Raw genomic sequence first — 26135 nt, 5'->3', positions numbered from 1 at the left:
CGTCGTACTCGTAGCGCCATCTGTTGGACATAAAAGCCTTAACCTAGATTATATATTTTAATTTATATGAATGTTTAATGGAATAATATACAGCCTATGTCCACCCCTGAGGTTCCATTCTAAATATTGGTGAAAGAATTTTTGAAATCGGATGAGTAGTTTTGGAGATTACCTGCTGCAAACAAACTTACATACATACATACTTACAAACATTACCTCTTTATAATATTAGTATAGATTATTCAGCAAAGCATAGATGATAAGGAGATTTGGTTGACCTTCCGGAGGCCTATTATTGCTAATTAAAAAAAATCTTGGACCGTTTATGGAAATATCTGAGATAAGCAAAGAGTTAAGTGCCCATCTGATTCAAAATGTATTAGAAATCTCCTTGTCTTGGAATATTGAAGATCTTCATAAGTGGAATATGCCGAAGTGGTATATCACAATCTTGGAATATCCAGTTAACATATAACTATTATTATATGTTAACTGGATATTCATCACATAATCTAATGAACAGAATTATTGATATTTTTTGTTATTATTTATTATTAAATTATATTTAATTATTAACTATTTATTATTATGAAATTATTAGCATTTAACATTATTATTAGCATTTAACATATAACTATTATTATAATTATATAACTATTATTATACAAACTTAACCTTTAATATTAAAAATTCTTTATTCAACTTAGACTAAACAAAGAGACGAAAATAATTAATAACAAATTTTACGAATATTCTAATTGTGGCTGTCAAAGATGTAATGACAAATTCTCAAAATTTCATGAGTTTTGTAAGTGTAAAGAGGCTATAGAGTTATGACACCATTATGATCTTCACTCTCTAGGTAACTCCATTATAGAAAATTCTATGTATGGTTTTTTTCATACAGCAAAGATTGTAACAATTTATAAACTATATAATTATGCTCAAAATTCGTTGTAACCATGTGAGTTAAAATTAAGTAAACTAACTGAACTAAAAATAATTAAATGTTATTTATTGTTAATGAAAAGATGTAAATAGTATAAGATGATGAAATTGGTTGTGTTTTATGTTAAAACTAATAGTGGTTTACTGTGTTTAGGTATTAATTATAACACCCCATTGTAACAGGCAATAGCCTAATACAAATAAAGTTTTGATTGATTGATTGATTAGTTTAATTTATTAAATCTAATATTTAAATTTTTTCTATCATTTTTAATTATGATCTATATCCCTCCATAAGTAATGCAATAATTTTTAAATTTAAATAACTTTGTTTTCTTTAATTATTTAATAATATTTAGACTTTTAAATGCTAATAATTTCATAATAATAAATAGTTAATAATTAAATATAATTTAATAATAAATAATAACAAAAAATATCAATAATTCTGTTCATTAGATTATGTGATGAACAGAGTTATTGATATTTTTAAAATAAATTAGAAAAACAGAATAAAAGTTTTCAGAATTCAACACATTGTTAGTAGAGAAAATAATTTATGATTTTATATTTATTAACATAAAATTTATTTATCAATTATTATTAAAAATTGTAAATTAATTATGCTTATTAATATACATATTTTTATATGTAATTTATCTTCAAAAAATATATTTTTTGAACAATATATAACTGAGTATTAAAAAAAAAATTTATCAGCATTACTAATGAAAACTATTAAATTGAAAAATAATGAAAACAGAAAAACTTCACAACAGCAGCAATATTTCTGCAGGTTTTTTTATATTTAAGGTTTAAAAAAATTGCAAGCATGCAACATTAGCAACACTATTTACATCAAACAATTTTATTTGTTAAAGTTACAAATGAAAGCAATTTGTCTCTTATAGTTGAAGAAAACATTAGAAACATATGGAAGACTGTAGCATTACATCTCTTACTAATTTCAAAAAATAAAAATTTAATACTAAATCAGATAGTTTACAAATAAGTAAATTTGTCTACCATAATTTGTGCAGATAACCTGTAGGTTATATGTATTTGAAAGACTATTCCAAAGTGAGTTCAGATTATGTGATGATATCAATAATTTACTAATTTTAACTCATAATTACATAATTTTAAACATAACAATTCTTCCTTCATCTAAAGTATTGAAGCATCTTTTGAAAAGCAGATGCTGTCTAGAATTTGACTGTCTAGAAAATATGAAAATCCTTTATGCCATAGAAACTCATGTCTTAATTTCTTTCAAAACCAACAAAGACAAGTATATACATACTGCACCAAGCCATTAGTTCTCTCCTGTTCATTTTCTGTGCATCAATCAATGCTATAAGTAATGTCATTATACACTCTTATTTAAACTAAATTTTAAAAGCTCTACTAGAAACTTCTGATAATGAAAGAAAGCTATTTCATGGCAAATTCTCTGATTCAGAGTTGGAGCTCATATATCAAAGAGATTATAATTCTAATTCAGAATTAGAGGTTTCAGATGTGAAAGACATTTGTGATCCCAAGTTTGATTTTTATTATTACATAAAGAATATTTAAAGTAGAAAGAATAAGTCTAAAGATTGTCTTGTTAAGGTGAGCAAATGGAAAAAATTTCCTATGAAGAACAAGTTTGTCATAACCCATCAAAAAGCTTGCTAAAAAAATGTTTTCTGTTTCCAATGAATGGTTTACTTTCAGAACATGGTACTGAGATAGACTTTTCCTAAAAAATGTTGGCTCTATTATGATAGACAAAATTGTGAGCTGTACAAATTTACAAATTATGAATAATTGTATTTCTGGCTGTTATTCTCAAGAATGAGATACAAACCTTATTTCAAGATCAGATATTATGGCTGTGCTAAGTCTCCTGTATCTATTTGGAGTGTAAAAATGCAGCAAGTAAATTTGAGAGAAATATGAACGGATGACAGAAGTGTCTTTGAAATTTGTAAAGCTGTTAGTGTTTTGACACTGAAAAGGTTTTTGTTTTCACCTTGCCACCTTACAGTTTGATGATAAAAGCAAATGAATTAATCAAAAATAGATTGACAAACTTGCTATCATATTCTTGATTTATTCTTGATCGTTTTGTAGCAAACTGTAAAAGTTTTATTTGACTAGTGAATTTCTCACAACTAATGAAAAACTAAAGTCATAAACTTCAAACTAAAGTAATTTTAATCAGCATATAAGCAATATAGTAGCTAAGTATAGCATTCACTGATTCTAAGACATTTTTCACTAATAATATTGAGATCTGTTGTGGAAAGCAACCTGAAGGACCATTCCACGTTTCAAATTCTCAAAACATATAGTTAACAAGTTTATTGACTTTATGAAGGGTTCAAGAAATAATTTCACAACAGATAATTGGTATTCAAGCTACCCTTTAACAAAGAATTTATTTAGCCATGATATTACTTTTCTCAACACACAGGAAAAAATAAAAGAGAAATTCCCAAAGATTTTCTGCCTAGCAAGCAAACAGAAGTAGGCAGCTCAATTTTCAAATTCAAAAATATACAAAGTTAATATACCATAAATAAATAAAGCAATTATCCCAATTTCAACTTTGCATGAAAACAAGAAATCAATGAGAAAACTGGAATACCTATTATTATCATGGACTACAACATGATGTAAGAAAGTACATATAATGTTTATCAAATATGCAGAAACTACATACACAGTATCAAGAATCACCCAAAAAATGACCTTGTGCCATTTTTTATTTTCTAGTGCAGTGTTCCACAACCTTTTTCTACTCATGGCACACCTATGACTCGACATGACTGAACACGGCACACCAAAATGTTATTCCTCTCAATAACGTATATGATATGATACTATTAATAGAATTTCGTAACGCCATAAACCACAAAACTCAATTATGTTGAGTTTTGTGAGTTACACTAGGTGGACACCGATGGCTGTCCATCTAGTGTACCTCACCAGAGTCAAGGAAGTTACTATACCTTCCTTGACTCTGGTCTAGGCCAGACCAGAGTCAAGGAAAGCATAGTAACTTAAAAAAAAAAAAAAAGACAAAAATTAAATAAGCGTGTCATTATGTGTCTGTATTCAAGAATTTCCTAACAATATGACATGTATTCAATATAGTGGCCTTCTGTAGTGTTATGTATGTATTTCTATTCAATTGTAATGTTCCCAGGCTTTTGTGTAGCGTTTATGGTATGACACCTGTAGAGGAGAGAACGACAAGTTCAATAAGCACCCCTATCTATCCTCCACAGATGCCTTATTTCCTGGGCAAGTTCCATGTACTTGCTGATTTTTTACTGCATGTGTTTTGTACGTTGTGAGTGTTTGGAACAGATATGTCTATAATGTATGTGATTTTATTGTGTTTGTCAATGAGTGTGATGTCTGGTCTGTTGTGGTAAATTGTTTTATCTGTGATTATGACTGTCGTAGTACATTTTGTGCGTGTTGTTTTCCAATACTGTCTGTGGAATGTATTCGTAGTACGGTTCATGGATGTCTAATAATTTGTGTTTCTTTGCAAGCTCTTGATGTATTTGTTACTTGATTATGTCGATGTAAATTATGTCTGTATCAAGAGTTTGCAACCATAAGTGATGTGTTGCATAGTTTCTGGCATGATGTGACATTTTCTACAAGTGTCATTTGTGAGTGTTATATCTTTCAGTATGTGTTTTGTGTAGTTTTTAGTATTTATGGCCTGATCCTGTATGGCAATCATGAATCCTTCCATCTCCCAAAAGAGGCATCCCCGAGCTAACCAGCTATTTGACGCAGTTTTGTCAACAAAATCCTGGGCTAAATCATAGGGATGTCTGCCATAGTGTTTTTTGAACCCACGATTGCTTAAGTGTCTATGCATTTTATATGTTCTGTCTTGTCCATATGATATAAATATAAGTTTAATGGTGATTTTATCTGAGTCTGCTAGACTTATTTCTTTATGTAACTGTGATGTTTCTTGCTTTTGTAGAAAAACTCTTGCAGTGCTCTTGTAGTGAAGGTTTACTATATCAATCAGACCACATCTGCCATCTTTACATGGAAGGGTTAATCTTTCTATGGCAGATTTAGGATGACGTTGTTTATGCTTAGTAAGTGTTGTTCTTGTTTTCATTTGGAGTTGCTTAAGATCTGTGTGAGTCCAATGTATAACTCCAAAAGAATAAGTAAGTACTGGGACGACATATGTGTTTATTGCTTTAACATCATTTTATTTCATCAGTGAATGAAATACAAGCATAAGAAACACAACAACTGCAATAAAAATATATAAATAAAACTTGAAATTAATAGAATATGTAAAAGTTCACGTCACACCTTTCACCTTGTGACGGCACACCGGTGTGCCGCAGTACACCGGTTGCGGAACACTGCTCTAGTGAGCATTGCAGGTATAAATAGACAGATACTCTTTTCAATTCAAAATAAATTAATACAGAAGTGTACCAAGGAGAATTTTTCTAAAATAAATTTAGCTTTAGGTCTAGTGAAGCCCCACATTCAAGAAAGAATGAAAATTAAAAAGCTGACTGTTAATGTAAAAGAATTAGTTAGAAAAATGGTAGCTGATGAGAAACCAAAACAATGACAACCAAGTACAAAGGAAAAGAGAACAATGTACTATTTGTGGGAGAGTTAAAATATGATAATGACATGTTCCTTGCATAGTAATTATACATGAAAAAAACATATAGTCAAAAACTATGTAGCCTTTTAAAACAACAAATATTTGTAACATTGTTTTTATGCAAAATATAAAAAAATTTGTTTATTGTGAATTTTTTAATTGTAAATTTTAAAATAAATACTAAAAATTACTTCTGCTTGTTTAATTAACATATATAGCTTACCATAAATAATAAATTTAAAATATTGTTTATTGTTGTCACCATTACACCTATCAAAAGAGATGTTGCACAAAGTGTGTCACATGATAAACCATGTGATTTTCATAATTACAAGACTTCAAAAAGTTAAAAGCTAATAATTTACCAATAATTTTCAATTCTCTATTTAAAATAAGTCTCAGAGAATTACCATACTGTCTCTATCAAAAACCTACTGGATTTTAAAGTATTTTCTAAAACTTGGTCTTCTATTAAGACTCAATTTAATGTATATTATTTATGATACAATGCACATGAAGTATAAAATATGTTTCTTAAAAATTTTCTATTGCTGTAATCCCATATATAAATATAGTAGTAAAACATATCACAAATTTATAGACAGTGATTTGATCTCTGACTAGACAAGGCCTACCAGGTTAACAAACACAATTAGTCGGCTTACAAAATATCTCTTTATTCAATAAGGGTTCCGTGATCAACCACTGAGGGCTCATGTGAACTCTCAGAAAAAAATTCTCATTACACAGTCACATGTCCCGAATACAATATCCCTCATCCCTTCACGCTCCTTCTCCCTTATTCGCGTAGCATAACAAGGTTCGTACGCATTTACAATAACATGTAAAGAATTTTCATAACAGTCTACTCACTGGAAATCTGGCACTTAAACAATCAGGAATCGGACCAACAACTATCGCACATGGGGAAAATCTTCGCTTCCATCGATACCTCGGGTACTCTATCTTCCTTAATTGTTCTGTCCACACTATTCTTTCTGTATATACCACACTTGAGATTTGGTTCTATCTCCCTTTTCTCGATGTTCAAACGAATCTTCCTTCTCACTCCGGTCGGTTCCGACTTTCCTCGATGGCGCTGATCAAAAACTCTCATGAATGGAACTCTTCCAAAGGAAAGAAAAAAAAGGTGTCTTCTCACACGTGGACCTGCTATTTATACCCTGGCTTGCTACTCTCACGTGACCTCTTGGGTAGCCAATCCAGAGGTCCGGTTTCACACAAAGGAGGGAGGTACAAAGTAAGGAGGACACGTGTCCAAACGGACGACAAACACAATGAAAACCCGATACAGTGTGACATAATAAACTTACGCTAAGTACAAAGAATATTAACTATACAAATAATATTCACATACATTACTAACAACAACCAATAAGTGGTGGAGCACTACAACAGTAAATATAGTTATCCTAGTATTCTGAATACTACAGAAATCCCAGATAAGTGCAGGTACTTCTAAATGACCACAAATTTCAGTCTAGCTATAAATAGTTCTTCAATACATTAACAACTGTATTCAACATGGTAGCTTAAAATGCCAATCATAGCTCAAAGTCCCAACTGACCCAAAAATGGTTTATTGACCTTTGGGGATTGATATTGACCATTTTGGAGTCTTCTGGATTAAACGGAGATTTAGTTCATTGTTTATGAGAGAAACTCAATCATGCACTTTCCTTTAAAAGTAACAAAACTAATTTTTTTGTCACCAAAGGAACAATAATTTATTAGTTATGATATTTTTTTCTATGATGATCTTACACAGTCTCTCCTTGACTTACAATGTGTTTTCCAGAATGTAACCCCATCGTAAGTAAAAAAAAATAAACAGAAAAAAAAACACTATATGCAAGATTATACAGTATGTAACATTGCATATTGATTGTACAGTGCTTAATGTGAGTTTGGACTATCATTAAAATCAATGATAGTCCAAACTCACAAGTGAATGCCATAACAGCCATGCTTAGATATTAAGTTTCTCATCGAGAGTACAGTAGTATAATAGTAGTGTAATAGCCTTCCTCTTCTCACCAGTAATAGCGGACACAGCAGAGTGTTTTGCAAACATTATCCCTATACTAAAAACACACAAGATATAAGATGGTATATATAAGAAAAAGTCTCAAGAAAGATCATTAACACATTAGTACAGCAGCTTGAATTCAAATTCTAACCATTTTTCTGTGCTTTCACTTCATAGGCCATTGTATGTGTGAAATATCATATGTCAAAACATGGTAAGTTGAGGAGCATCTGTACTTTTAAATCAGTTCTAATAATAATTCTTTGAATAATAGTAATTTGAGGTATGCAGGTATAGATGTCTTGTATACGTTTATTATAAAGAATTATTATTTTAAACAGTAGATTTTTTATTTTCCATACTAAAGTTGCTAAAATCACCACACTAGAATAGTTATGGTTACTAAATAAACTATGTGCTTATTCTTTTAAGCATGGAAAGCATTATACATGGCAAAACCTCGTAATCTGTTTTGACCAATCATGTTGATCCTAACAAAATTATTTGACTTAAGGATCAGTTAAGTTTTCATCAAATAAATATAGTGAATACAATATGAGACATGGCTCAGATCAGTTGAACCTCAGATCATGTGAATTTCATTTTGAGACTCAGTGAATATGGTTATAAGCAGTGATATCACTAGGGGTGCAGACCACACTAGGTGACAGCATCAAAACAAGTGACATCAAAATGGTTCATAAATTTTTGTGCAGTTTTTGTGCATTTGGATTTTTCAGAGTATTGACTAGACATAAAACTTATAATAATGTTATGTTAAAAATTATTTAAACTTTTACTTAATTTTTATTGTCCTGTAATTATTTGGTATAATCATCTTGTTTTATTTGTACAGAAAGTTTACAAATAGAGAAAAACAGGTATATTATAAAAGTAACTATAATACTCTTAGGTGTTTAATTAGTAGCTATTCATTTCAAATTTAAAGTTGAAGCTTGTAATATTTGTAAAGAAAGTGATTATTTTCACTTTTATTTTAAATATTTTAAAATGTTTTAAGTAAATTTTTTAAGGCTTTTTGAGACTTATATTCAAATTCCAAAATATTATTTTGGAATTTGAATATAAGTCTCAAAAAGCTTTAAAAAAAATTTACTTAAAAAGTATAAAGCTAATTTTATTTTAATAATTAAAAGCTAATGTCTAATGCATAATAATGCATGGTCTCATTCTGTAGTCATAATTAAGATATTTTTAAAATGTGAGAATATATTAAATATAGAACTAACTTCTATATTTAATAATACCAAATTATCTGCAATAGGAAAATAGGAATTTTCAGAATTCAAATATCTATTATTAAATAACTTGTGTAATCTGCCATCTGAGCCAAATAATTCACTAGATACTGATGAATTTGAAATATTTAACTGCTATACTCAGGAAAAATTTTCTGAGCTCATTTACCATAAAGCAAATGTTTTCATATCTAATAAACACATCTTTAATTTTTCTATTAAATAATATATCATTTAAAGTTATGCACCTCTTTAGTTTTCACAAAAAGAAAAAATTTAGAACAAAGACAAAGATATATTCTGTAGTAAAAATTTAATGCATCTGAACTATATCAATGTATTCCAAACTGATTAAAATTTTAAACATTCTTATTAAAGTGTAAGAAATAAAATGAATTTAAAATGAAAAAGAATCTCATTTACAATACTATCAAAATAACAGATACAGTAGAATTTTGATTGTGTAACAGTAATATTTTCATGCTTGATTCTTCTCTTCTTGAAAACTTTTTGGATCCTGAAAATATCTACATAAAAGGCATAAAAGTTTTGGATTTTTACATATATTCCTTAAAACTTAATGAGTGTATGTACATTCATTAAGTTCTAAGGAAAAGCAAATGCTTTTAATTTTTCTGATTATGTAAGAATAAGCAATCTATTGTTTTCTCTATTATAATATTTATTAAAAATAATATGTATATGTAATAATCAACAAGGATAACAAAGATGAAATGTATTGTTATCAGTTAAATATTAACTGAGGACAATATATTTTGAATTCTTTATTTTTTCATAAATCAATACTTAAAATTCAAAATTTATACTGAATCATTTTCTGTTTTTCACCAATCTCTTTTCCCAAGTAAGGTAGGAGTCTGCATACATCATTCATCAAAGTCATTTTTCCATTTTTGTCTTAATCTTCTCAATGAGAAGATTAAAACAAATATGGTAAAATAAATTAAGAAATTTTTGAAAAGAATATATAGAAAGAATAAACAAAAACGGACAGATCAAAATTGGCATAGTTCAAGTAAGTCTTAAGGAATCAGATTGCCAGACTTGTTTCCAAAATGAAACTGATATTTAAACAAAATAATTTGAGGATGCAGATGTCATCTTCAAATTACTTTGTTTAAATATCAGTTTGATTTTGGAGATATACTATAATATTCTATGAAAAATGCAAAAATATGTGACTTCCCAATGGGATTACATTGATCAATAACAAATGCTGTTTTGATTCTAACATGCTGCTTAATTTTAAATTTACATTACTCTAAAATTTAATTGTCAAACTTTATATAACTTATTATGAGGACTGAAAATGCTGCTATTAAATATATAGCTGTAAGTATCTGTAAGTATTCATGTAAGTATCTATAAGTATTCAGTCTTCTGTAAGTATTCATTTTGAAATTAAAATTTCAAAATGAATACTTACAGAAATTATAAAATATAAATAATTATATAATACCATAACAGTTGTTATTGCATCATAATCAAGAGTCTAGAGTTTTCCTTCAAAAGAATATATACTGTAAAGGAATACATATATACATATATATATATTGTGGTTTTAGGCCCTTTACCACTTAGAGAGCACAAAAAGGCCAAACTAATTTATCTATATATATAAAAATGAATGTATGACTGTCTGTCTTTCATGCATTACTACACCATTTATCCAATTGCCATGAAACTTTGGGAAGTTGTTTAATACACTCCCGCAAAGGTTTCTAGCATAGTACATTTATCCTACGATAGATGGCGCACATGTATACGAGCATTTCATCGTGAGCATTTCAGCACAATTAGGAGTTGAAACTTGAAATTTGGTACACAGTTAGGGTATGTCACGAGAACACACACTAACAAGGAATTTTTTGAAATTTCCCACCCCCCACAGGGAAAGGGACAGGATTAAGGCTTCAACAATGGAAGTGTTAAGAGAAAGCAGCGTGCAAGATTTACAGATGCAGATGCAGTTTTTTGCGTTAAATCGAACATAATTTTAGACCCACTTAAAAATTTTCTAATTAGTCTGGAAACAGGGAAACCTAATTCTTGCATTCTGTGAAAACGGGTAAGATTGACTGTAATGTAATAATCTTAATCTTCACTATCGTTACTTTTTGCCCAAGCAACGCCGGGCTTATCTGCTAGTATTATATAATATCAACTGTCTAATGTACATAAAGAGTAAAAAATAGCAATTTTTATTAGTGTACATTAATACATTTAATATACTGTTGATAAGCATATAATTGCATTTCTTTGTGTATTATAATGTGTTATGAAAATATAAGGAAAGAGTGGAAATGAAAATTTTGAAATAAATCACTTACAGAAATAGTAACATAGGATGTATAACTGTTTTCTATCCTGAAAATTATTATTCATAAAAATCTTAAGAGTTTGCTTTAATCAATAAACTGTAGTAAGATTATTCAAAAATGAAAGTGAGCTGAATACAAATAGTGACAGAAAAACAGAGATACAATAAAATTATCTATTGTAGTATAAGATACACTTCTGAAGAAAGTTTTCTTCCAAGAAATTCCAAAGTAATCCTCATTAATCTCCAATCATAAAAATAAAAGGCAAAAAAATTTGAAACAAATCTTTAAACCATTCATTTATGTTTTAGATTGATATGCAGAAAAGCCTAAAAACTTATTTCAGATAAAACATATAAAGATAACTCATCTCATATCTACAAAAATATATTAAGGATAGATTATTGATGATTGAAGAAATAAAAATACAATTTACTTCTTTAAAAACTGGTTATATGTAATGCAAAAAAACAAATGCTAACAAATGTTTTCATTTTGCATGTTTGTAAACATTTATATCATTAAATAATTTTACTTCTTTTATTGGTTTTGGGTATATTTGTGTGTTTTCATAAAAATACAATTTTTCAAATAAATCAAAATTTAATTAACATGGCTCAGATAAATTTCTGTATGTCTAATGTTGTAATTCTGAAAATTATTATCCTGAATATTCTTGAAGCCTTGTGAAGTATCCAGCTAAGCCAAGTGTTATGTGGATGAATTTCCTGTTACAATATTATTTATTTATACTTTAAAAAAAACATAAAGCCACAGATTACCTAAAGATTCTCAAGTGTTTATTAACAAGAATAATTAAGGATCATTTTGATAATGACAGAAAACTTATCATTCAAGATTATTCTGTGCTATGTCATGTGTTTCTCTTGTGATATTTCATATCTTTAAGTAAAATATATAAAATATTACTTTAGCTCTTTTTAGCATTTCTGTTCATCATTTACATTAATTTAATACAATTTCTCATCAAGTTACAAATTATTACTGTTAATGTAATTGTTTATCAACAAAAAATTAAATGGCTATCCAAACTATAATCTGAATTTAATCTAAAATCGTTTATAGCACTAACAAACCTTTATAATTAAACCAGCAAATATATTTTTTAATATACTTTGACAAGAATTTTTTACACAAAATGAAGCAGATGACTTCTGTAAAGAAACTTACAGAAAAAAAAATAATTAAAGAAGATTTGACAATGTTTATTCACATCATTTATCAATTGATATAGCTTGTATCAGCAAGATATTCATGCTTACACCCCTAGTTTTCGAGCAAACTAGGGATGTAAGCATGTTGAAACCAGGCTAATTTCAAGGATTAGCCTGGTCAGCATTAATTTCAAGGAGAAAGAAATGTTATCTAAAGCATGGCAGTCTCTAGTTGATAACCAAGAGAATGACATAAGCTCAACTTAAAAAATTTTTGTTAATAACATGTATAATTATTTTATTTTATTTTTATTTATTTTAATGTTTTTAAAAATATGTAAATAATTTGTTAGTAAAACGTTTAAAATAACTAAATCGCTTGTTTTTTGAATTTTTTTAAATTTAAAAATAGTGATTATAGTTCTACTAGTAAAACTCAGTCTTTTAATTTGTATTTTAATATGTTTTTAACTTGAGGCAGACCTCTGAAAGGAATCAAAAACGTTTGTTTTCAGTAAACTAGTGCTGGAAAAGTGTGTAAGGTGTAGTGTGATTGGTATATTTGTTTCTAGTTTTCCTACAAGTGTTTTCTTTGGCTCAAACATATTCAAATATATGACAACTATCTGCTAACAGCTGTGTATTATAAAATATTTGTTAACAAATAAATCCTGAGTTTAACAATTAGCCTTTAAGAATATAAGAAGATATTCTTATATTTTTTTTTTATAATCTTTAGACTATGCTATATGTAATCCTACAAATAATATTCTACCATCTTTAGAATAAAAATTCTAAATCTGGTATAATTACCTTAAAATCATTCCATAAAACATTTGCTTAAGAATAAAGGAGAGATGTCATGATAACTGAAGAAACCACAATTTTTCCACAAATATTTGTAGTATCCACAATTTTAAAAACCTCAAATCTGATTCATAACAATCTTTAATTCAAAATAAGTTATTCTTCTAACAATTCTTTAAAGACATTTGATTTAGGCTTTGATAAATCTAACATTAAAACGAAAGTATTCTGGAAATGTAGGCAAATAAATTTTGACCTTTAATTTTTTTTCTTTGTTTCCTTCATTTAATTACAATAGCATTCACAAGAACATTTAATGACTACCTCTCAGAACAATAATTTCCATTAAAAATACAACAATTTTTTTCTGTTTAGTCTGTTCATTTGGAAATTTGAAATTAAAAAGTTTAGAATAATAAGCAAATTGCTAAATTTAGGAAACCAAAACAAATTTTTTACTCAGAAGCATTTTTGTTCTTTTAAAAGATCATCATCAGTTTCAAAATTGCAAAGTGTGTTGGAAAAAAATTTGAAATTTTTTTATAAACTTTTTACAACTTTGTAACTTAAATAATTTTGAATTTGTTCTAACACACTTTGTAATTTGAAAGCTAATGATAATCTTTTAAAAGAACACAAATGCTTGAGTAAAAAATTTGTTTTGGTTTCCAGAATTTGGTATTTTTTATTATTATTTTAAATATGGTACCAAGTTCAAAATGGTATTTTTATTAGAAAGTTTATATATTAAAAAATTTAATTTCAATAATAAACTTATATTCCATATAATATATTGTTTTTAATTATTAATTATGTTAATAATGAACTAATATGAAATCTATTGTATAAAAAACTTCTGAATGTTACAATATTATTTAATGCTTTATTATCAAGGAATTTTATAAATTAAATTTGTACAACCCCTGCAACAGGGATAATCCCTTTTTGCTAATAAAGATTATAATAATAATATTCCATATAATATTAAGAAATTGAGTTTCTGTATCCAAATCTTAAGAAAATTTATAATAGAGGATAAAATTTATGTATTTTGTGTAAACATAAATTTTATAATTATAGGAAAAAGTCATAAAACAAAGAGAATTTAGTATTTTTAATATTTTCAGTCATCATCAAAATCTACATCTATAAAATAAAAAAAGCTTAACACTAATTTTTTAAGTTATTAAATATTTTTTTATCATTAGAGATTAATAATTTGTCATATAAAGATCATATAAAGTTATTAGAAAAAAAATATTTTCTATGTTTAATAATTTTATAAATTATTAGCTTTCTTGATAAAAAAAAATATTTATTTAGATTTAAAATTAAGTTTTCTGAAGTTTTGTTTATTTATTTAGATGTAAGTTCTGTAATTAAAAAACAGATCTTTCATACACTAAATTCTCTTTGCTTTAGAACTTCTTGATAAAAGTTTAAACATAAAGTTGATTTAATTACAATGGAGTAGACAACTCCTTGGAGTATTGTTCTTTGTTACAATCACAACATTTGTAATTTTTCAGCTATGAATTTATAAAGTGATTATAGATTACACAAAGAGAAAAAAATAGATGCCTGTAGGGACATAACATTTGAATTCTAAGAAACAATTAATAGAATAATTTTTAATTCAACAATTAATTATAATTAAATAACAAATGTTTTAGTCACATCAATACTAATTTGTTTTCATTACATTATTTTAATTTTCTGGAAGATTTTTCCAGCATAATTCATCTAAAACAANGTTTTGTATGTATGTATTATTACCACTAAAAATACATTTGATATTCCAGAAAATAGAATTCCTCATCTACATGCAAGTTTTAAGTAATTATTTTTAGTTGCAAGTTTGGGATATATAAATTGCAATTTATTTTGAACTATAAATGATTTCTACAGTATTTACAAAACTGGTTTTACAGTATTAATTTAATTATGCATAATATAAACTTGTCTAATATTTTGAATTTATCATTATTTTAGTATAGTTGCACCATTTGCTACTTACTTTGCCTAAACTACTTAGGATTAAATAACATTTTTAGCAACATTTAAATGTTATTTAATTATAATTAATTATTGGATTAAAGGCTATTATTATTCTATTTTAGTCATCCAGTTTAATCCTCTGCAATTCTATAAAACAGCTAATGTTAAGTAAACAGAAAGTTGACTAAATATCATTTCATTCAAAATCTTTATCCATTTCAATTCACTAACTCAATAAAACAATCAATATTAAACAGAGTTGCCATATGTTTTACTTTTGGTAGAGCAGTTCTATAATCACACCTATATCCTATGTCCTACATTTATGCCTAAACGTCAATTTTGGAAATTATAGAAAATGCACATGTAATCTATACAATGATTTGAATATGGTTATATAAGCATAAGTGTAAATAAATGTATATGTTAGTTTTAATATTTTTTTTTATTTACTATGTAGTTACTATTTATATGTCTGCACTACGAGCTAACAAAATGTGTAGACAGTGCAACTTAGATCATATTCATACAAAAGATATTATATACATACATATATTGTAATGTGATTAAATTACATAAATAACAATAAATTTTCAATACAATAAAATGCATATTTTGTAATCTTTATTTACGTCCTATTTCAGTTTTTAAAATTGGTAACACTACTAAATAAAAATGAATTATTTTGGAAAATTATCTTTAAATTTATTATTTGATGAATATAAATTTTTAAAATCAAATGAAATTTGTAATTATAAAGTTTTCAATTTTAATTTTATCAAATTTAATTTTACAAAAGTTAAAATTACACTAAATGGAAGTATACTTTTCATTTACAGAACACCTATGATTTTTGAGAAGAAACTGAATTACATTATATTTATTAATGATAAAAATTTGATCATCTATCAAGTTAAAATGTAGAATTGTATAGCTAGATAGGAATAAGTAATTTAAAAAGCATGTATTTTATTTGTTACCAAATGTTCACATGCATCATTCTGAAATAATTTTATTAATAATGATCAGTTATGATTACTGGTATGGTTGTAAAAAGCCAATTCTGCTAAATTTAACATTTGTCTTTTTAAACAAAAAAGTGTATCATGATAAACATTAAAATAGTAATTACCATCAAATATATAAAAGATCTTTTTTAAAATTTTTATGTGAATACTGAAGTATATGCAATAAAATTCTTTTACCTGGCTTTAATAGATATAACTCTTTGGCCAACTTCTAAATGTTCTTTGATAAAAATTGGTCCATAAACTGGTTGATCCCAAATTGGTGGATTATTTGCTCGATCTACTACATCAATAATGACTTCTACAGTTGCCCTATGCTGTGGTATTCCTTTATCTAGAGCTACTGCTCTCAAATGATATTGTGCTCTCTACAAAACAGTAAAATATTTATATATCATTGAAAAACTATATAAGTACTGCATATATAATAAATTTTAAAATAATTATTTGTAATTATTAAAATTTTGTTATGAAATACATTTGTGTATACAGTAGGTGATCGGTTAACGAACAAATCGGATAACGAACACTTTCACGAAAGATTTTTATGTTCGGACAACGAACACATGATCGGATAACGAACACCCCACAGAGCAAACACAAAAAGAAGTGATGTAAAATAACGAATACTGATTGGTCTTCCTTGTCTTCAGACAACAATTTGAAACTTTTTGGAGCGTGGGAGACGTCAACATTGACGCTCAACCCAATATATACTGATCAGATAGTATTCCTCCAAACTTTGAAACTCTTCCTTGAAATTCCAGTCTTTTATTTTTCTGACAAAACAATTCTTTTATGTATTCGTGAGACTGTTGGGTAGGCACTTGTTAACTTTTGCAACTGTTTTTCTTTTTCGAAAGGTGAGAGTATAATAGCAAAAGTGGATAGAAGATGACTAATGTTACTGAGCAGTATGGCATGAACAGGTCTACAGAAGGCTGCAGTTCAATCTTATTTAAGAAACATACTGTATAATCAAGAAGACTCAAGCAGCTAAAGGAGTAACAAAAATCACATCTGAGAAATAAAGAACATCGAAGAGTTCATAATGGAACCTGAAATGGATCTGACGACAGAATAATGCCAAGAAACTCGGCGAGATATGCTTTCTTCTGAAAAAGAGGATCAATGCCAATATCTGCTATTAAAGATCTTTTGAAGAAGTGGGAAGATGTCAGAACAACGGTCTTAGAATGGCATCCAAACCAGGTTGAGACTTAGGAATTTTTACAATTACAATGCTATTAATTACTTCCTGAAAAATCCTGAAGAAGAGAAAAAAACAATCGACATTAGACAGATTCTTTAACCCTTTCAAACGAAAAAAACATGACTAATAAAAATGCAAGACTGTGTATGTATGTATGTATTTTTATTATTACATATAAATAAACATAGTAAGAAAGTATATATTTTTTTATTTTTGGGGGTCTCCAAGACGAATTAATTAAATTCCCATTAAAACCTATGGTAAATCGATAAACGGTTAACGAACAATTCGGATAGCAAACAAAGTGTTGGAACAGATTATGTTCATTAATCGATCACCCACTGTATATGTGTATAATATATATATATATACACCCTTATAAAGTTAATAATATTTTTATACTATATATAATAATTATAAGATACTGTATGTGTATAGCATATATCATTATTATCCCATAAATTTTTCCTACTTAGTACTGTATGGTGAAATGATTATGATGAAATTTGAAAGATTGTGTAAAAGAATTTTTCTAAAAAAATTAGTTCCAATTTTATCACTAGAAAAAAAAAGCAGTAATATGATTTACATCTATAAAACATTGCAGATGCAAATTATTCCACATCTTTGTATAAGAAAGTAGCCATCTGATTCAGATAATAAATAATGAATACCTATAATTTAGTAAATTGTGATTTCTATTAAATTGGTAGCAATAAGGCCACATTATTTGGAAATACTAACATTTATTTAGCAAATATTATCATCTCATTTCAGCATTACTTATCCACAGATTTATTGATGATAAATTATTTAAATAAAAAAAAAACCATTAATGAGTATTTTCTCTTTCATTATTCAAACTGTCTTCAAATTAGTCAATACAAACATTCGAATACAGGAAAAAATTGTTAAACATATTTAAATTATGTAATTTTTTAAAAATATATTAAAATAATTTTTTCAGAAAATAGACTGGTAATTCCATATTTGTAATAAATCCAGTGTTGTATTGATGTTGATCTTCTTAATTTAATTAAAATGATTTATGCTGTAAATAATGTTTTATTGTTCAAACTTAAATACTTCATTTAATGTTAACTTAGCTAACATTTAATGTTTTATTAATATCTTTTTTATGGTCTATTAACTGTTTTTCCAGAATTTTTTGTTGTTCTTATATATACTAAAGCATTTCAGAACTTGGTTTTTAAGATTCTTCTTTCTCATATTTTCTTTTAAATTCTTGTCATTTGAGAAAATTCTATGTAACAGAGGTAGAGAAATTCTAGATAAAAGAAAAGTATTTCATAAATTTTAATAAATAATGTTACACATTTTGTAAAAACCAATAAAGCCATTGAAAATTTTACAAAAATTTCAACAGAAATTAGCTTTAAATGATAATACAATACTTGCTTGACTTTATTCTTTAAATATTGAAACTTACACTTGGAAAAATCATTATTTAATATAGCTTTTTTATGATCTTAATTACACTATTTGAAAATTGAAAATGTATAAGGATATGCTCTTCAAAAATAATGAGAGAAGAATAAATAAACAGCTCAAATTGAAAATAATACTTTCTGTAAAAAACTGTAATGCTTTATTTTTTGTGATATACTTAACAAAAAAGCTATAATTGGAAACAGAAATTAATGTCCAAAAATGGTTGTTTTACATCTCTGTAGAAGTTTTAATAAGGTGCTCCACTAATTTTTTTGAGTGATTCTATAAATCACTCAAAAAAATTGGTCTTTTATGGTCAGAACATGAACTAATAGATATAGATTTTTTTACATGCAATTTAGCACCTAACTTATAAAAACATAATTTTAGGAAACTAATTTGTGGCTGACTGCAGAATAGCAAAGAAGTAAATTTACATACTGCCACATAAGTATAGAACTGTCATCTTTCTTGCAAGTTTGAAGTGTGAAAGTATTTTTTTCATCATGCCTCGTGGTACCCATTTAACAGACTTTAAAAAAGAACAAATTACAGCTTTGAGAAGCACTGGTTTAAGTCACCAGGATATTTAGGTATTCAAGTACATCACAAAACCATTAGAAGAGTTTTACACAGCAACAACAACATTGTTTGGTCTCGAATGAGAAGTGCCCCTGCTCTTAAGCCTGAGCACAAAGCTGCCTGACTCAATTTTGCTAGGAAAAGCATGGCAACTCAATGGAATAAAGTAAGTTTTTACTTTTGTTTAGACCTATCATGCTATCACAAGAAATAACAACCTTTTTGTCATATAGATAATCTTTTCAAACAAAAAAAAATTTAATTTGGATGGGCCAGATGATTTAGCATTCTACTGGCATAATTTACAAAAAAAGCCCAAGTACTTTTCACAAAGGAACTTTGGTGGTGGGAGTGTTATGGTTTGGGGTGCTTTTTCTGCTTTGAGAAAATTGGATTTGGCATTTGTTACCTGTCACATGAACAGTGCCAACTATCAACAAGTTCTGGAGAACAAATTGCTACCATACAAACATAGATTCAGAAAAATTCCTCTTATTTTTCAACAGGACAATGCATCTATCCATGTATCACAAGACATGAAACAATGGTTTGAAAATACACAAATTGGCCAGTTCATTGTCCTGATTGCAACCCTATAGAAAACATTTGGAAATCTTGGTTGACTGAATTTAGGACCAAAATCATCGATATATCAACACTGAATACTTAAAACAAGCAATTGTCAATGCTTGAAACTCCTTTGAGACATCGATCATAAAAATCCTTGTTGATAGTATGCCAATTGTATTTCAATGTTATCTGTAAAGGAGGTGCACAAATAAATTACTAAATTAAACTATTTTGTAGTATATAATTCTTTTTGCATTCATTTACTTTTGTGGTGCTTAAAATCAGTTTTTTTTACAATTTCTGCTGTTTGCTGCAATATAGGAAACTATAAGTTTCAACAAATTATGTTTTGATAAATCCTGAACAATATAAGAAAAATAGCTACATCATACATGTAATGCCTAACCTTCCTGTAGTAAAATTTGCAGTTGTTCTATACTTTTGCGAAGCACCTTATATGTAAAAATATTTATAAAGGAAAGAAACATATAAAAAAACTTTGCTCTTATCATAATCTATGATTACACCAAAATTTATATTATTCCTCTAAAAAATTAGTTCCAAAATATTTTATTGTATAAGAGCAATGGAAAGATTAATAGGATACAAAAAAACTGTTAATAGCAATCAGGAAAGATGTAATGTTAAGCTAACTTAAAATTAAATGAAAAATTTAAACTTGAATTGAATGAAGTTGGAGTCAAATTTTGATTGTAAGATGATAAAACATTATTTGTAGCAAAAACCATTTTAATCAAATTAAGAAAATTGCTGAATTTATTAGAAGTACAGAATGATATAATTAACAGAATCTGCTGAAAGTATTTTTAAAAATAAATTATTAAAAATTGATATGTTTGCCAAAATTTCTATGTAAGTTTTTTAGTTTCAACTATATGTTTCAATTATTTTGTTCAGCATTCAAACATCAAATTTTTCATATTTAATTTAATCTGAAAGCTCTTTGAATAATAAAAGCCAAAGTACTCAATAATGTTTAGTGTACAGATAATACTCATTTGTCAATGGTTTATTTTGCAATGATTAACTTAACATAAGAACTCAAACTGGAAACATTTACTATATCAACAAGAAAATCTTTTCTTTATTCCAGCAACTCAATAATAAATATGACAAATGTTTTTGAGCAGCTTGACCACCTTGCTTTTTATAATGAACCTGAAGCAAGATAATCAAGTGTTCAAAAACATTTGTCATATTTATTATTAAATTGCTGGGATAAGAAAAAGTTTTCTTGTTGATATATTAATAAAAACATCAGTTTTGAAACCAAAACACTGAAAATATAAAAAACTTTAAAAAATTTTTTAAATAAACTATCATGTTTGATGTAAATTGACAAGGGAGAGGAGAAATAAAAAAATGAATAGCTTCCTTTAAAATTTATGAAAATAAGCAATCTACAGCCCATGCTTTCAGCCATGAAGACCCTGAAAGATGAGCTCTGTAAGAATGACCAGAACTAGCCCACTATGTCCAAAACTAAATACCAGAATGAGTGAAAGTGAAAAGAAGTGTAATGTCATTCATTGGTTCTTATTCTGAAATTCTCAAAGAAAGAAAGAGAAATCTTGACAGTTAACACTGAGTTTTTTTTGTGCAAGGAAGAGGAAGATCCTCAATCAGGAACTTCAGTGTAGAAGTAAAATCTATGCATTGTACCACTGTCATAAAAATCAATGCAAAAGTTTAAGTCTGGACTTTAACTATATTAAAATAAGCATACAAACTATAAGTTTTTTAAATTTATAAATATATTTAAAAGAAAAAGTTTATGTTGCATAGTACTAACTTTATCAGTAGTTAAACTGGAACTAATCACTTAATTATTTTGTGTATACTATTGAGAATATTCCAAAATTTTACTACAATCCTTTTCCATGTTCTACTCTAAATGGCACTGAATTAAGTTTAACCATAAACGCTTTATTTAAACTGTATCTCCCATACATGTACCCAGTAAATGTCTGAAATCACAGATAGTATCACTTTAAAAATGTATACATACATACTGTATGATAAAGTTTAATTTATAAATTAGGCATAGTAATAAATTAATAACTATAACTAATAATAAAATAGAACATACTATACAATATACTATAATAAAACTTATGTGTTTATAACCTTAGCACATGATATATCCTAGGGCAAATAAATTCAAGAACAAAATTAAAGCAAAAATGTGGTTTTTGATCCATTATTGGAGATATGAATTTTTGATTGCCAATTGATGATATACTAAATTATTGTTTTTATGTGTAAATATCTTCAAATTATGTATATTTGTTAATATTTTTAGTGAATATGAGACAATACTTATTAAGAAAACTTAAACGTTTCAAATTTTTTATATTTTTTATATCTTCTCTGCATACCAAAGGGATTTATTTATTAATGCAGAAAAATTTCAGTTTTTTAAGATTTAATTATATTTTATTTTTATTAAGAATAAATATGAGGTCTGTTCAAAAAGTATCGGACCTTTGGTCGGCAAAAATACATTTATTGATTTTGAGGTACAAAACCCTAATCCCCTTCAAAGTAGTCTCCTTGGTAGTGTATACACTTCTCCCAGCATTCCTGCCATTGCTGGAACGCATCTTTTGGAATGGCCATCACCCGGTCCGTCAGATTCCGCACGATGTCTTCTCTCGACTAAATTCAGGTTCCTTTTAGTGGCATTTTCAGCTTGAAAAATAGCCAAAAGTCACATGGAGCCTTGTGGGGAGAGTACGGAACGTGACGAACCACAGGAGTGTTATGTTTGACGACAAAAGCCCGAATCAGATGCGCAGAATGGGCGGATGCGTTATCACGATGGAGCTGCCAAGTTTTGATCGACCACAGATCCGGTCGTTTGCATCGCATTGTATCGGAAAGACGACGAAGGACCTCCTGGTAGTACTCCTTTGCGATGGTTTGGCCTTGTGGTGCGTACTCACGACACACCATTCCACGAGAGTCGAAAAAAACTGTCAACATGACCTTTGATATTGCTACGGACATGCCGCGCTTTTTTTGGCCTTGAGGATCGTCCCCGAAAGCCTGCTGAATCTTGCGAATGGTTTACGCTAGGGTATCGCCAAGGTTTTTGGCAAAATTTGATGTAATATTGCTGCTCACATTGTTCAGTCATTTTCCAGCTTAGTGGAATCTGACGAGAGCGCACTACATGACCTCACTCATAGGCTGATTGACAACGACTGACGCTTCCTGTAGGCAGGAAAAAATTCAGGGCTGTGCATGACTATCCCTTCCACAACTCCACCGAAGGAGGCCTCTCGCGCATCATTGGTTTATGCGGAAAAAAAAAAGTTCCAATACTTTTTGAACAGACCTTGTATAAATTTAATTGCTTTTGTGAACAAATTATCTTCTTCAGGTATTCCAAGACAAATTTTAACTAAATGAAAATGAACAAACTATGTCAACTGTTAAAATTTACATTTAATTCAAGTTTTCTGTTGTTATAATATGTATAATATTAAGACTTCTTTTTTTTTATAAGAATCATTGACAAAATTAATAAAAAGTAATGCATGATTATACTAAAATAATACTTACATCTAATGCTTTTTTCAAACTAACCCAACCAGAATCAGGATTTATTTCAAAGTATTCAAGATCAGATGGATCATAAGGTGCTGTAAGGTTATAAATTATAGCTCCATTATTATCTGCATCTTCATCTGAAGCAGAAACACGAAGAATATTGGTCCCTTTAGGAGTATCTTGTTTCACATTTTCTCTGTATTCTTGTCGGTCAAATAGTGGTGGATTGTCATTGATGTCTGTGATTTCTACTTTGAAGGAACACACACCTTCTAATGGAGGATTACCTCGATCTGTTGCTTTAACAGTTACACTAACAAATCGACCATCATCACCTTCACGATCAAATACCTGTTTATAAATTATTTTTTAATTAATCAAATACTGTATTTATAACACTTGAAACATTAATTATTTTCCTGTAAATAAATTTTATAAGTATTAAAATGCAAAATTATTTTATAATAAATATTTTCTGTTTAATCAAATTTCAAATATTAAAAAATTTAAATTTATTAGCAGTATTATAATAGTCCTGAACTATACTGTATCTTATATAATTTTTTAATACAAATTTTTCAGATCTGTTTTCTGTTTAGATAAACTACTATATATAAATATTTGCTCCTTCAAATGAAAGAGACTCAAACGCAGATGTCCAATGCAAATATGTGATTTATTGTACATGTAAGGATTTACAGATACAGTACACTCACTGCAAGACCCAAAGAATCTAAAAATAGTGTCCTGCAGTAGAGAAATAACCCTCCACTTGTATAGTGGTGCCCTACTCTCCCTAAATACTATCAATGTTGCCACTTATAGTTTATGTTTCATTTGAAGGAACCAAATAGTTAAAATAAAAGTCTTATTTCCTTATTTTACAAATATCTTTTATTTCTTAAAAGAATTTTTTTCAACCATTTTTATAAATTTTTAAGCAATTACATTTTTAAAAAAAGCAAATTGAAGATGAATATTTTTAAACTTAAGAGTTTCATTCCTTTTGGAAACATATTTGAATTTTTTATTTGTTATGCATTTAAGAAAAATGGAAAAATAACAACAATCCAAAATAGCTGTATTTAAAATAATAAGTTTAAAATTTATTTCTCTTTTGTTTAATTAAGATAATTATAAGAAATCATTTTTCTGGTTTCTTAAAATAAATTAAAATATCTACTTTTTCAATTACATTAAATAAATGCTTTAATTATGTTTATAACAAATTTCAAATGATTCAATTAACTTTTCTTACAATTTATTTTATTTTTAAACAGTGCTGTGGAGTCGAAGTTTCCAGAGTTGGAGTTGTTAAATTCTTTTGACTCCAGTGACTACGACCTCAAAGTTTACTGTGGGTAAAATGAGAAGTAAGAAAAGTACTTTTCAATTCATCAGTATCTAAAGAAATTTCTTAAAAATCAGACACTTCAATAAATTTAGATATCAAAATGATATTAATCCATTAAGGCCATTTCATAGCAAAATGTTATGTGTATCTCATGTGACATGCTCTATACTTTCAGAAAATAGATTTTATTAATTTAAGGCCCACCAGTGGGCAAGTGGATAAAAACCACTGAACACTTGTAGTTAGTCATGGGTTTGCACCTGGAACGTAAGCACTTATGATATGGTTTTGAAGTGCCAAAGTTATCTTATCTTTACCAAAAAAAAGCCCCCAAAAAAATTTTGACTTTAATTTTGGGTGCCATAATTTTTACTTGGTACAATACTTTTTTACATCTCAGATGTTTTTTGTTAGATATCAATTGTTTTTTGACTAATTAGACTAATTAATTTTTTCACTGTTCTTCAATTGGCTTTAAATTAGTAATGACTATTTATTTATTATAGCTTCAATAACATAATTTGATCTTAAAACAGTCAATAGAAAATGATGAAAAAAATATAACTGAGATCAAAATCTAACTTCAACAAACTAAAAGAGGAACAGAAAACTGAAAAATGTAACTAATAGGATTGTTTCAGCTAGTATTATTCACTAATTTAAGTTCTTGGGGCCAATTGCACCCCTCAGTTCAAGATGATTGATTTTTCATATCATTCATCAGATTGTTATTTTTTGCATTTTATTGTATTTAAGTTTATTTTCTTGAAAATAATTAAATTTAAATAAATTTTTCATAATTAACTAATAAAAGTATAATTCATTCAGCTATTAAGATGTAGTGTGTTTCTTTATATACTATAAAGTTTTTCCAAGGTAAATTTGTTATATTCATTTTTTGATTCTCACCATAAGTTTTAGTACAACTTTTTATATAGAAATTTTACATAAAAATAGTTGAATACTCAGTGGTTTCTTCCTTATAAAAGAAATCATAGTATAACATGTTAATAAAGGGTAAGGTCAGAGTTGAAGTCACATGATGCAAATTTGCTGGAGTCAGAGTTGGACTTTTTGCTTACCAACTACACCACATTGTTTTTAAATAAGTCTTAACTGTAGAA

At 27.6% G+C, this 26135-nt stretch overlaps 1 protein-coding gene and 1 long non-coding RNA gene across 3 annotated transcripts in view; one reads left to right on the top strand and one right to left on the bottom strand.

The window, feature by feature from the left end:
* The window catches only part of LOC111621850 (neural-cadherin-like), a 330033-nt gene that overhangs the window by 217362 nt on the left and 86536 nt on the right, over window positions 1-26135 (bottom strand). The window contains exons 10-11 of the mRNA XM_023364110.1: window positions 23670-24008; window positions 16442-16632 (exon numbers count right to left, since the gene is read on the bottom strand). Of these exons, the coding sequence (XP_023219878.1) occupies window positions 16442-16632; window positions 23670-24008 (530 nt within the window). The remainder of the gene's footprint in view (window positions 1-16441; window positions 16633-23669; window positions 24009-26135) is intronic.
* On the top strand, window positions 9300-26115 carry LOC111621851. 2 transcript variants are annotated; one of them, XR_002756139.1, is made up of 3 exons: window positions 9300-9950; window positions 24938-25030; window positions 25518-26115. It is a non-coding gene; the product is annotated as an uncharacterized LOC111621851 (long non-coding RNA). The 2 variants fall into 2 exon arrangements; XR_002756140.1 differs by lacking the exons at window positions 24938-25030; window positions 25518-26115 and adding exons at window positions 19320-19677; window positions 19745-20586.

This window comes from Centruroides sculpturatus, unplaced genomic scaffold, assembly GCF_000671375.1.
Source record: "Centruroides sculpturatus isolate CEXI.00-Female unplaced genomic scaffold, Cexi_2.0 scaffold327, whole genome shotgun sequence".
In the NCBI taxonomy this organism is placed as follows: Eukaryota; Metazoa; Arthropoda; class Arachnida; order Scorpiones; family Buthidae; genus Centruroides; species Centruroides sculpturatus.
This window is presented reverse-complemented; position numbering and strand designations above follow the sequence as displayed.